At 41.6% G+C, this 14,184-nt stretch overlaps 1 protein-coding gene across 1 annotated transcript in view; it reads left to right on the forward strand.

Annotated features, from left to right (window-relative positions):
• VWC2L (von Willebrand factor C domain containing 2 like) overlaps positions 1 to 13,922 on the forward strand; it is a 192,583-nt gene extending 178,661 nt beyond the window's left edge. Inside the window, exon 4 of the mRNA XM_027965154.3 lies at positions 10,581 to 13,922. Coding sequence (XP_027820955.3) covers positions 10,581 to 10,729 — 149 coding nt within the window. The 3' untranslated portion in view covers positions 10,730 to 13,922. The remainder of the gene's footprint in view (positions 1 to 10,580) is intronic.
• Positions 13,923 to 14,184: the final 262 nt, after the last annotated feature.

A 14,184-nucleotide genomic window follows, 5' to 3' on the forward strand; every position in this document is an offset into this window, starting at 1 on the left:
AACAGGGCACCTCCTGCTGAGGAATCTCAGTGCCAGGCTGGCAGCCTTTGGAGACCATCAGAGCCACACTCTTTCTCAGCCATATCCGCTTCTTGGGAGCAATTCCTGTTTTGCGCTCACAGAGAAGAGGCTGAACAATGCTGCTGGCAGGGCTCCACTCTCTGCCCCACAGGGACTGTGTAGAATGGCCTTCCTCTTTCCAATTACCCCCTTTACCTACACATGTGTGCGTCCCTCCCCACCCTCACTCACACTACTTTTTTAAACTGAAGGATAATTGCTCTCAGACAGTAAAGAATCCGCTTGCAATGCAGGAGACCTGGGTTTAACCCCTGGGTTGGGAAGATCCCCTGGAGGAGGGCATGGCAGCCCACCCCACTATTCTTGCTTAGAGAATCTCCACGGACAGAAATGCCTGGTGGGCTACAGTTCATGGAATCGCAGAGACAGACATGACTGAGCAACTAAGCAAAAAGTACACATGTTACCTTGGCTTCTGCTGTACCACAATAAGAACCAACTATAAATATACATATATCCCCTCCCTTTTGAGCCTCCCGCCCACCACCCCTCATTCTACCCCTTTAGGTCATCACAGAGCACCAAGCTGAGTTCCCTGACACACACAGTCTAACACAGGAATTTAAATATCCCAGCCTTTTCTGTCTAATCCATCCCACACTATCCCAAGGTGGCAGGTGGGTGCTATTAAAACTTGGAGGAAGTGAAGTGTAGCTCCTACACCCAGGAAGACTGACTTCTGGGACAGAGCCTGAAAAAATGGCTCTGGGTCCCAGCTCACTCACTCACTAGCTGAGTGACCTAGAGAAAGTCATTCGACACGTCTGTCTTTTGTTGTCTCATCTATGAAACACAGAAAATAGTAGATCATGGGAGGAGAAAGTAAGGTAGTGCATGAAAATTCTTAAAAAGAACCCCTCAAGTGTGCAATGAATTCAGTGTTGCCAATTGGATCTGTATCTCATCTGAGCTTCCTACAGGAGCAAGCTGGGGTTAGAGAGTTTGGGATGGACATGTACACACTGCTCTATTTAAAATGGATAACACAGTCCTACTATATAGCACAGAGAACTCTGGTCAATGTTAGGTGGCAGCCTGATGGGAGGGGAGTCTGGGGGAGAATGGATACATGTATACGTATGGCTGAATTCCTTTGCTGTTCACTGAAACTATCATAACATTGTTAATCAACTATAAGTACAAGTGTTACTCACTCAGTCATGTCCGACTCTTTGCCAGCTTATGAACTGTAGCCTGCCAGGCTCCTCTGTCCACGGGATTCTCCAGGCAAGAATACTGGAGTAGATTGCCATTCCCTTCTCCAGGGGATCTGCAGACTTAGGGATCTAACCCAGGTCTCCAGCATTGCAGGCAAATTCTTTACTGTCTGAGCCACCACTCCAATATCAAATAAAAAGTTTAAAGGAAAAAAAAAAGCAAGTTAGGAAGTCAGGAACAGGAGAGGGTATCATTCTGGCTGACACTCTGCTCAAGGAGAGCAGTCAGAACAGGATGACGGGCATTTAAGCTCTCCCAACGTTTAGCTCTCTGCCCTTCAGCAAGTGGCTTGATCTCTCTGAGCTTCATTTTCCTCACGTATGCAGTGGGATTCATGATGACATCTCACAGCTCTACAAAGACACATAAAACATGTTCTGTAAACTCAGAAGAATGTTCCTTTCCTGAGTTTAGGTCCTCTGCCTTGCTTATTTTCTTTATAGCACAAAATGACTTGAAATGTCCTGTGTGTTTTTCTACTGTTTGTCTGATTCATCCCCCACTAGAATGTCAACTCTGTGAGAGCAGAAACTCTGTCTTAACAGCTGTATCATTCATGGTTAGAGCAGTCTTGTTCTTAATATTTACTCTGTTGACCTGGTCACTAGACCAACATACTGGCAGTCAGCCCCCCCAAAAAATTGAAGCACATGAAGTCTGCCCTCATTGACTCGTTTCCTAGTCCATTTTAGCATCAGAAATGAACTGCCTCCTTCCTGTGATTGGGGAGTCCTCAATAAGCAAGCCTCTCTCTCCCTTGAGAAGCTACAAGTGCCAGAATGCAGGTATCCATGCCCCAGGCTCTCTTAGAGCTAGGGTGCAGGGACTTGACTAGGCTCTGTCTCCAGGCTCACCCACTGCTTACTTTCCATTGAGAGCTAGTGATTTCAAGAAGAACTACATAATCTCCATCCTGGAAAGACTTGTCAGAGAGCCAGCTCTGCCAATGAATCTCACAGAAACATCCAGGATCCTGGGTTGGGAATATTGATGGAGCAGGCTGCTATGTCTGCACCCAAGGAGTGTGTCTTCACTGGGTCAAATCGTCGGCATGATTTTGGCCCTTGCTACTGTTTATATCTGCTTTATGGCAAACAGATGGGGAAAAATGGAAATAGAGGCATATTTTATTTTCTTGGGCTCCAAAATCACTATATACAGTGATTGCAGCCATGAAATTGAAAGACATTTGCTCCTTGGAAGAAAAGCTATGACAAACCTAGACAGTGTATTAAAAGGCAGACATCACTTTGCCAATAAAGGTCATCTAGTCAAAGCTATGGTTTTTCCAGTAGTCATGTACAGATATGAAAGTTGGACCATAAAGAAGGCTGAGCACTGAAGAACTGATGCTTTCAAATTGCGGTGCTGGAGAAGACTCTTGAGGGTCCCTTGGACAGCAAGGACATCAAACCAGTCGATTCTAAAGGAAACCAACCCTGAATATTCATTGGAAGGACTGACACTGAAGCGCCAGTGAAGCTTTCACCACCTGATGCAAAGGGCTGACTCACTGGAAAAGACCCTGATGCTGGAAAAGACTGAGGGCAGGAGGAGAAAGGGGTGACAGAGAGATGGTTGGATGTTATCACCAACTCAATGGACATGAGTTTGAGCAAACTCTGGGAGAAGGATAGGGAAGCCTGGCATGCTGCAGTCCATGAGGTCACAAAGAGTCGGATACAACTTAGTGACGGAACAACAACCGATTGTATTACCTCCAAGCTTGACTATATTGGATATTCTCTAGATACAAGCTTAATTAGTGCTTTTTATGCTTGAATTTTCCAGGACTGATTTATTGCTTGACTGATAGGATCTTCCATTTCCCCAAGTAGCCCAGTATCTCCATCAGCTTGAACATGACCCTCATCCCCTAAGGAACTCTGACTAAACTATCCTAGAAATTACCTGTTCCCTCTTTCCAACATTTTCCTTCTTCCAGATCAATTTGCATACTTCATTGTGCCTTAGGATCTTACTTTCTATCAGGGATAATCTGATCAGTTAATTCAAGCCAATGTGTTAATTTCGAATCCTAATTTAATACAACCCCAGCATTTTAGCAGTACTTTTAAAGCCTCAGAGAAAATGATGTGCTTTTACCATCTCACTAGTGCCAGGGCATGTGAAGTTTCTACTGTTTGTCTGCAATTGCAAAGTTCCCTACATTCATCAAGACATATCACATATAGTCCAAAGATGGGTGCACTGTGGACCAGTCATGTGGTGATACCGGTGCAGTCTATGGAATTAGTCTTCACTTCATGATTATACGCACGCATGCATATGCACAGATATTGACCCGCATACAGACACACACACGCACACAAATCCCTAAATACTAGTCATTACCAATTGCTTTTAGAATAAGGACCAAACTTTTTAACATGTCCAACAAGGCCATAAATCCTGAGCCCTAACCTGGTGATATATTAATAGATGATTATATGATTTGGCTTTCAGGTGGGGGGAGAAGCAGTTAAAATCCTGATTTTTAGCATTTGCTGCTTTTACTGGCATAAATAGTTCTCATATGTTAATCTCAAGTTACCAAGATAATATCAGCAGGTTTTAAAATTCCTATTTAACACTGGTTCTTGCAAGCCAATAGGTGCCCCCAGCTCCAAAGTATCACTGTTTTCCCAGCCACTTCTCACTGCACTTATCATTGTAACCCCACTGGCTTTTTAATTTCCTCAATGGGTCATACCCTCCCCCCTCTTCCCCTGTCCCAACACACAGTCTTTCCATAAACCCATTGGTCAAACTCTCTGTTACCATCTTCCACAGCTCTGAGAGTATCTCTTTGAGAACATTGGTTTCAGGTTACATATTTGTTCTCTCATACAACAGAAGTGATATTTAACATCATAAGCAAACACAGATCTGTAGGAGATGTGATCTGAGTAGCTACAGACTTTCTTTTCCATATAGTTTCTACACACCTGTTATGAGGAACATTTCAGGGCTTATCAAGAAAGAGAACTTCAGCGGCAGAGCAAATCTGCTCAGTTCTTACAACCTCAAATATGACAGAATCCCTTCTAACTCTCTGGTTTCTTAGATTACTGATGCTGGAAGAAATCATTCCAGATGCTTTTTTCTCTGATCACTAGATATTCTATGCAGATGCCTCATGGGCTACCTCTGCAAGATTTTGGTGGCAAGTTGGGAAAAAATCCTGCTGAAATGATAGAACTCCAGAATCCCCACGGCCACCTCACCAGAGAAGCTCTGCTGTTACCCAATATATTAGTCTTCCTTATGAGATTTCTTATGAATAATATGAAATAATGTTTGCAAAACAATTTTTATTTTTAGGTATGCAAAATAGGTGCTTAGAGAAGTATAGGATAATAGAAAAAAATGTGTTTCATGGAAAATTTTTCTCATAGAACAGAATCCTTAGCCTGCTTTTCCTTCTTCCCATCCTGCTCCAACTTCCAGTAAATATATAAATTGCATTTCTCATCTTACTGCATTTTCAAAAGTATGAATTCTTTCTGAGACTTGACCATATAGACTTCCATCCATATTTGCATCATAGAGTGCTTGCCTAAAGTGATATAGAGGCTCAATCATGGAACTACACCTTGAACCAGGTCTCCTGAGTCAAAGTCTACTCATTCTGCTTCCTAGCTGGTTTACCTGCAGTACCAATGGGAACTTCACTGCAGATCAAAAGAAAGCCAAAGCCTCCGTGTCCAGGCATCTGCTCCAGGAGGAATTTCTTTTTACATGAATTAAGCTTTCTGGCAACTATATAGATACACTAACCTAATATGGATACCCAATATAAAACTAGTAAATTTTTGAGAGATCTGACAAAGATCTATAGGAAAATAGCCTTACTTCTTTTTAGCCATCAAGTTTCTAATCTAATCTGCATTCTCAATACTAAAGCCCACAAAGTTCCCAAATTCTCATCAGAAGCTCAGAATAGCAGTGCACTCCGAGACTCCGCCTCCTTTCCTACATGTCAGGTCTGAGTCCATGTCCCATTGATGCCTCTTCTTAGATATGGGAGCTCAGGCAAGTTAGTTTCTATTTCTGAGGCTCAGTGTCCTCAGAATAAGTAGGTACATCTTATATGGTCTATTGGAAAGACTAAATGAGACAAATTTCTGGCATGAAGTAAGTGATTAGGAAATTATAACTGTTCCCAGTTCAGTTCAGTTGCTCAGTTGTGACCATTGGCAACCCCATGGACTGTAGCATGCCAGGCCTCCCTGCCCATCACCAGCTCCCAGAGTTTACTCCAACTCATGTCCATTGAGTCGGTGATACCATCCAGCCATCTCATCCTCTGTTGTCCCCTTCACTTCCTGCCATCAATCTTTCCCAGCATCAGGGTCTTTTCAAATGAGTCACTTCTTCAGATCCAGTGGCCAAAGGATTGGAATTTCAATTTCAGCATCAGTCCTTCCAATGTATATTCAGGACTGATTTCCTTTAGGATGGATTGGTTGGATCTCCTTGCAGTCCAAGGGACTCTCAAGAGTCTTCTCCAACACCAAAGCATCAATTCTTCGGTGCTCAGCTTTCTTTATAGTCCAACTTTCACATCCATACATGACTCCTGGAAAAACCATTGCTTTGGCTAGATGGACCTTTGTTGGCAAAGTGTCTGCTTTTTAATATGCTGTCTATGTTGGTCATAACTTTTCTTCCAAGGAGCAAGTGTCTTTTAATTTCATGGCTACAGTCACCATCTGTAGTGATTTGGGAGCCCAAAATAATAAAATCTATCACTGTTTCCCCATCTATTTGCCATGAAGTGATGGGACCAGATGCCATGATCTTCATCTTCTGAATGTTGAGTTTTAAGCCAGATTTTTCACTCTTTTCTTTCACTTTCAACAAGAGGCTCTTTATTTCCTCTTCACTTTCTGCCATAAGGGTGGTGTCATCTGCCTATGTGAGGTTGTTGATATTTCTCCCAGAAATCTTGATTCCAGCTTGTGCTTCATCCAGCCCAGAGTCTCTCCTGATGTACTCTGTATATAAGTTAAATAAGCAGGGTGACAATATACAGCCTTGATGTACTCCTTTCCCAATTTGGAGCCAATCTATTGTTCCATGTCCAGTTCTAACTGTAGATTCTTGACCTGCATACAGATTTCTCAAGAGGTAGGTCAGGTGGTCTGATAATCCCATCTCTTTAAGAATTTTCCACAGTTTGTTGTGATCCACACAGTCAAAGGCTTTGGCATAGTCAATTAAGCAGATGTTCACTGTTTCCATTAATTAATAAATATTTCCATATTGCTAGGGTGAGGCTTGATAACTATATACCTTAGGCCTGATCTGAAATTTCAGGAAGTAATTTGCTTCCAGTAGATAACTAGCTACTTCATACGATTTCATTCAGCTAAGCAAGCATATTTGTTGTTTAGTCACTCAGTCATGTCTGACTCCTTTATGACCCCATGGACTGCAGCCCACCAGGCTCCGTTATCCATGGGATTCTCCAGGCAAGAATACTGGAGTGGATTGCCATTTCCTTCTCTAGAGGATCTTCCCAACACAGGGATCAAATATGTATCAGCAGGCAGGTTCCTTACCACTGAGCCACCAGGGAAGCCCAACCAAGCACATACTGGGTTGTTTTATTTTATTTTATTTTTTAATCTTTGTAAGACACAGTATTAGTCCTGGACCATCAGAAACTAATAGATACTCAGTTCCTATTTTCAAGAAGCTGATGATTTCAATCTACCTGACAGATGAGACCTCATATGTTCTTTGAGATCTCTGAAAGGAAAGACCTCACCACACTATTGGCAACTGCCGCACTTAATTCTCAGTTCTCTGAGCTATTTGTGTGTGTGTGTGCTTCCAATGCCTTGGGAATCAATGCATCTCCATTTCCTCTTATTCCAGGTGTCAGAAGAGAGAAAGAACATTCAGTCACCATTCTTTACATAATAAGCCTTCACTCCCTGAGAGTTATTGAGTCATACCTCTGTTTTCTCTTTCTAGATTAAATAATTCCAATCCCTTTAACCTTTGCTCAGAGGTCCTATTTGCCAGCCTTCAGTTTAATCATTTTCACTATTCCCCTCTGGAGTCTCTCCAAGTTTTCTGCATTAAAATTTGTTACTTTTTGCCATTAAGGTCACTCTAAGACTTATTCTTTCACCTAAACCAAGACAAAAGAAGAGCAGCACCTCACCCCACCCCAGTCAAAGTAAGAGAATATATAGAAATATAGGTTTCTTCTTTGAGGTATTCATGGAAGATACTCACATGCTGAAAGCAAATTAGTATTTACTGTCACCAACATTAAGGAGAAAGGGCCAAGACCAGAAGAATTTCTAAATAGTGCCAACCATTGTGCCTGACAATTAGCTAAATTACTTTTAAGCAGATAAGGCTATTAACAGCAAACTTGAAGTTTGCTCTAGTTACAGCTAAAGTTCTCAGATAGGTGCTACTAAAATCACTGTTAATGAGATCAAACAGGGGTTTTTGATTCAGTATAATACCCCTGGCTGCCGAGCAGACTGTCCAGAGATTACTATGTTATCTATAGGCAGCAACTTTGGTGAATCCTGGCAAACTGCAAAAGATTCATCTTTGTATTCTGTCAATCAATAGCAATTAGTATTTCCTGAGCTGAGTCACAGACATAGAGAACAGACTTATGGACATGGTGGGGGCTAGGAAGGAGAGGGTGGGATGTATGGAGAGAGTAACATGGAAACATATATTACCATATGTAAAATAGATAGCCAATGGGAATTTGCTGTATGACTCAGGGAATTCAAACTGGGGCTCTGTAACAACCTAGAGGGGTGAGATGGGGAGGGAGAGGAGGAGGGAAGCTCAAGAGGGAGGGGACATATGTATACCTATGGTTGATTCATGTTGATGTTTGGCAGAAACCAACACAATACTGTAAGCAGTTATCCCTCAATTAAAAATAAATAAAAAATATACTTCCTGAGCTGAGAATGCAGGAATTCTACATGACCTTTAAGAAATGATGTATATGGTCTGATCAAATATCTGATCATTGTATGGTACCAATATATGCTGAAAGGGGGAAGACATGAAAATCAGAGTTCTAAGCAAGATGACTAACCAGAAATCTTTTTACCAGGATCCTTCCCTGCCTTTTTCTCTTGAGATGTACCTGCCCCCTGTGAGCCAGTAGTGTGACTCCACACACACACACACACACACACACACACACAGAGTTAAGATTCTACTGACAGATTTCCAAATACTTTCATGAAGTTGGGAAAACTTTCTGGATAATATTCTACCTTTCTCCCTGTTCTATTTCATGGACTTCTTTGTTTTGGAACCACTGTTTAGAAAAAAATTATTTTCCTATCTGGAAAAGTTAAAAGTATTCAATTAGGGTGAAAACAGTTGGTCAGATATCAGGAAGTGGGAAGAGAGAAACTACTGGTTCCTCTGGGCTGGTTCTGGGAAACCAGGAATTAGTGTTCATCTAGTTTATATTCTGAAGCTTGTGTGGCTATGTTGAGACCCTATCCAGCCAAGAACCAGTTGCTGTCAATAGCAGCTATGGGAAAACCAGCTACATACTGAAAATATCTCCTTCCCAAGTTCTCTAATAACAGAACAAATTCATGATTTGGTGTGGAATTTTTCCAGAGAGGTGTAGTCCCAAAGGCAGTTCAATCTATCAAACTATGACCTAAATCCTAAGACTTAAAATTGATACAGTGACCCTTAAGTAATCAGGAATTAAGATGGCCAAGAGCTTTTAACCATAGCATCTTAACAAGGAGCACACTCCTGGGTGAGGGCACAGTTTGCTAAGCCATTTAATTACCAGTGTGGATCCATTATATCCCTCCTGCTCTCACTGGCTCTTCACATCCAGGCACGCACCCTGAGATTCTGTCCACCTGAGTGAAGGAAAGGCATAGGTGTACAAGCACACACGCAACTGAGCTCCAGGAGCTCTGAAACCAGGGCAATTAAACCTGTAGCATATTAAATACTTCTGGGTGAGAAATAATGTAATAATTACTACTTTAGAAAGGCAAGTTTCCAATTATGAAGTGAACTACAAATCAGCCCTGATTTCATTTACTTCATCGTAAAGATCGTCTCATAAACTCTTATCAAGCGACGGGAAAGTGAAAGCGGGGCGCTGATGTTGATGTGTGTTGCAGTGTTACCCTCTAGTGGTTATGGCAAGTGGCCAGTAATGTCGGGTGAATAAATCATTAGTAGACGCAACTCAGTGCTCTCTCTCTTTATTTAAGTATGTACATCAGAGATTTACACCAAATCATTTCTAGGAAAGAGCAATTTGTACTACCCCACTATAATTCATTGCACCTTGGGAAGCAATCTTTATCTCATTTGAATGTGAGATATAGTATCACCCATACCGAACACTGGGATTTTTACATTGGGAGGGTTAAAAGAAAACAAAAATTAGAGAGTGAAAATAAAAGGAAAGTAAGGGAAAGGGGGAAAAGACAAGAAGTTAAGAAAAAAAGATTGGTGAATTTTAAACACATTTATCTATAACAAGCAAGTGACATTTTGAGCAAAGTTTTTCTGAATCTGAAAAAGTAAAATTCCTGCTGACTTTCAAAAGCCAGCCCTTTGAGTCATTCTTTAAAATATATATATATTAGATAGCCAGCAGATTAAAAGAACTCTTTTTATAAAAATCAAATGAACCTCTAACAAAGTTTGTTTGGGACATGAATAAATCATCTGGTCATGAATTATTCATTATTATCAAGAAACAGGCTGGGGATTCCAGGAATCCCTGGACTTGGGGAGGTGCTGAAACCAGGGAGTGAGCAAGTTCACTGTCTCATACCTACTCTGGGAAGGGAAAGGCCAGGCCACAGGCACAGACAGTGATGCTGACCATGCTAGACCCTCATTCAGGTTTCAGGGGACACTCTGGCAGTCTTAACACTCAGAGAATAAAGCAAATAGACTTTAATCCATATCTTACTTTAGAAAAAATGCTTGTACTCAGTAACAGATATTAAGACTTTTTTCTCTTTTGAGCATTGGTACTTTTTTTTTTTTTTAATGCATGACACATATGTAGAATAAGAGCTCTGTGCAAAAGATAGCAGAAGTTAAAAGCTTGCATTTAAGGGAGATGACTAGAAAATTCCTTAAAGATATGCTGGTAAGAGTAGTCTGACCTACTCATTCATGGCTTTGGGGATTGGATTTTTTTTTTTTAACTGAGGTGGGAGAGGGAAACAAAAAAGGGAGTCTCTCAGACCTAATCAACTAATCAGCTTATATATGTGTTTCAGGTCCAAACTGCTTTGCAGGAACGACGATCATTCCGGCTGGCATTGAAGTGAAAGTGGATGAATGTAACATCTGTCACTGTCACAATGGGGACTGGTGGAAGCCTGCTCAGTGTTCAAAACGCGAATGCCAAGGCAAGCAGACTGTGTAGAGGCGATTCCCACCCGACGACGAGCTCTTAGGAGACGAGGCCATGGCTTCCACACAGCACATCTTCAAAACAAGACAGAACAAACAAACTCCTGCCAGCTACAACAGGGTCACCAGCAAAACCTTTTAGGGTTGACAAAAGTGAATATTTTACTAAGAGGACATTTCTCTCTTTCTTTCTTGCTATACAAAATATACATAGTATACAGCTATTGAAACCGCTTTTGTAATTATCCTTGCTTGATGGTGACTTGACCACTGGATTTCTGGAGCAAAAAGAAAGAAATAGCCTTGAACAGGCTTCTTCTCTGGTGACACCTCTGGCCTGCCAGCTCACCATCTACCGACTTACTCCACTTTTACTCTTCTGTAAACATGGCATTTTTCTCTTGCAGTACTTCCTTTTTTGCTCTTTAGAGTCTAAGGGGCCAAATTTAATTGCACAGGAAGGTTTTGAGTTGTGTCAAACTAGCTTCCAGTAAGCGGTGCCAGGGTAAGGACCCTTCCTGATTAGGAAGATGCAAAAACATGCAGCCAATCACTCCCCTTGAGTGAATCTTGCCGTGCAGGGGAGAAGAGAGAGGTGCACTGAGAGGGTCCACTGCTGGGCTAGGTGGGGAACTGATGCTCCGTGCATTATGCGAGGGCTCACAATTCGATTCTTACAAACCACACATTTCATTCACAAAACCTTGAAACTGCCAATCAAAAACTAATATGTGAAGAATACCATGAGCTTGACTAAAGAATCCAAAGGGAGACAGGTATCCAAAACTGCAACATTAAACACTAGGCTTTCTCATGATGTTGAATTTAATTTCAGCTTATAACAAAACACACTCTAAACCCACTCTGTCACCTGGCACAATAAATACCAGAACCAGGGTGAACAGCCCCACTGTGAATCTGAAGCCTTCTGAACACTTTTGGCTCTTGAGTTCAGTTCTGGCTGAAAGCCAGTACTTGTACACAGGCAGTTTTTCTGGTATGAGACTGTGTTTGCCATGTTATACTAATGACCACTCAGCCCTCTGACTAAAACACAGATTCAGGACACTCTTTCCACCTTAAGTGCTGATTTAAATTAAAGATTAGGGTAGAGTGGGTCTTGCACAATACAATTCCATTTGTTGAACATTTTTTTAAATGTATATATTAGATATTAAGCAATTAAAGTGAACCTTTGAAGAGTCTCAAGGTTGCCCTGGCAATGCTGCTAGTATAGTAACAGGAAAAAAAAACAAAACACACACACACACACACAGGGTATCTAATGCCACCTCGATTCAAGTGCACACTGAGCAGTTCTGAAACCACACAGCATAGCTAGTCGCTTATTTCACTCTCCTGTCTTGAAAACCCTGACACAGATCTGGTAGGGTCCTTGAGGAACCTTGAAGGTTATCTTCATTATCAATGTTCTGTCCTTTTCTGCTCCCACTCCTACCTGGCCTTGGCCATAACTCCAGCAGAGTGATGCCTTCCTGGGCAAGGTTTCTCAGCCTCAGCACTATTGACATTTGGGGCCAGACAATTGTCACTGGGAGCTGTCCTGTGCTTTTTTTACGATGTTGAGCAGCATTCTTGTCTTCTATTCACTCAGTGCCAAGAGCAGCACCCCTAATTGTGATAAAAGAATGTCTCTGAACATTGCCAAATGTACCCAAGGTGTTTGGGAGGGGGCAGAATTTCACCTGGTTGAGAACCAGTGGTCTAGAATAATCAGTAGAGAGTGGTTTTCTGCCAGGCAAGAGCTGGCTGCGGCTGTGGCTCAAGGAGCCTCCGAGCCCTTGGGGACAGGCAGGATCAGAAGACCTGAGATTCAAATGGAGTAAGGCCCCACCGCCACATGGTCACAGGTCTGCCCTCTGGGCATACATCTCTCTAGTCTCACTCACTGGGTTTCCCTTTAAAATTGCCAAGCCTCTCCTCCCTGGAAGCACCTCCCATCATCAAGAAAGAACTGTCATTTCCAAAATTAATGTGTTGACAAGTTGGACCTGACACTTCTCACATACACTGCACTTGTGTTATGATACAAATAGCCAGGCCAGCATCATAGGAGGGAGCGCATCAAGCCGCCTTTCCTTAGAACACCAATTTGCACCAAGGTTGGTGCTTTTCCGTTACCACCCCAGAAACATCATATAGACAGCCATGAATCATTCATGAACAATTCTGCATGATTTATTCGCACACTCCAAAGTAAAGGCACTACTCCACACTTCAGTGTATGTCTAGACAGAGATGTGTTACAGAGCTTTCTTTGCCCTGAGGTTGCCTATTGCCAGCTTCAAAAATCTACACTCTCAGAAAGAAATAATAATAATAAATGACAGGAATAAGGTTTGAAACCCAGAAACATCATTAATAGAGCCATGTAGCATAGTACCCCATCTATTATTAAGGAGTTACTCTGTCCTTTTTAGGAAACAGAAGGAAAGAGCAACAGGGAAGCCAGGGTACAGGCGTTTTGCATCAAAGTCTTGGCTCAGTGATAGTCACTGCAAGAATTTTCAAGAATGGAGTATAATACCCATAAAGAAACTCTCTTCAGAGAGCTTGCAGAATGAAGGCTGCTCAGCGGCCTGTTACCAGCAAGAGAGAGGGATTATTTTGCTGTTCTTGGATTTTTCTTTTCTCATAGTATCTCACTACAAGATGTTTCCTTTAAGACTTTGTAGCACTGACATTCCCACCCACACCCACACCCTCCCACTGCCCCTGTAGGGAGAGATGAACCTACACTGTGACAGAAATTCTCATCAACTGTTAAACACTTTACAACTTCCTTCTATCCAGGTCATTGAGAAATTCTCTCCAAACTCTGAACAGCAGCTTTCTGGCTTCATCTGTTGCTTCCTAATTTTTTTTTTTCCTTTTGAAAGCTTTGTTTGCAGCCACCCTGTCACCTCAATTCTCCTACATCTCCTCTGCCTTTGGTTCTCGGCTTTAACTACAGCTCTGTTTAAATAAGGGATCAACATCCTGTTTGTCAGCTGATGCCTGTTAAAATACGATTCAGTTTCTAAAATCTTTGAAAAATGGCGTGCCTGAAAACTAGTGAGAAAAAAAAAAAAACTAAACTAAACACTCAACTGTAAAAAGGGGATTCTAGCAACAATATTTGATGTGTAAAATAATATATTATTAAAAAACTATTTTGTTAAATATAAAGTGTGTTAACCAGCAAACATCGTTCGTGGTATATTTTCCTTCCTAAGTTTCTCCCTTCTCCCTACTCTCATCATTTAATGACTGATTCTCAGTTATGTCTGTCATTTGAGATTATATGTGTCATTAGAGCTATATTCAATTAAGATTAAGCATCAGCTTTAGCATTTGTCTGTATACATTTTCATTTTTCATAACATAAGTCTGACTTAGGGATCAGAGAGGAACTCAAACCAGCAGTGAGAGGGTAAGTGATTGGAAAATATTTCCCCTGTTCATATC

Source organism: Ovis aries, chromosome 2, assembly GCF_016772045.2.
Source record: "Ovis aries strain OAR_USU_Benz2616 breed Rambouillet chromosome 2, ARS-UI_Ramb_v3.0, whole genome shotgun sequence".
Taxonomy (NCBI): domain Eukaryota; kingdom Metazoa; phylum Chordata; class Mammalia; order Artiodactyla; family Bovidae; genus Ovis; species Ovis aries.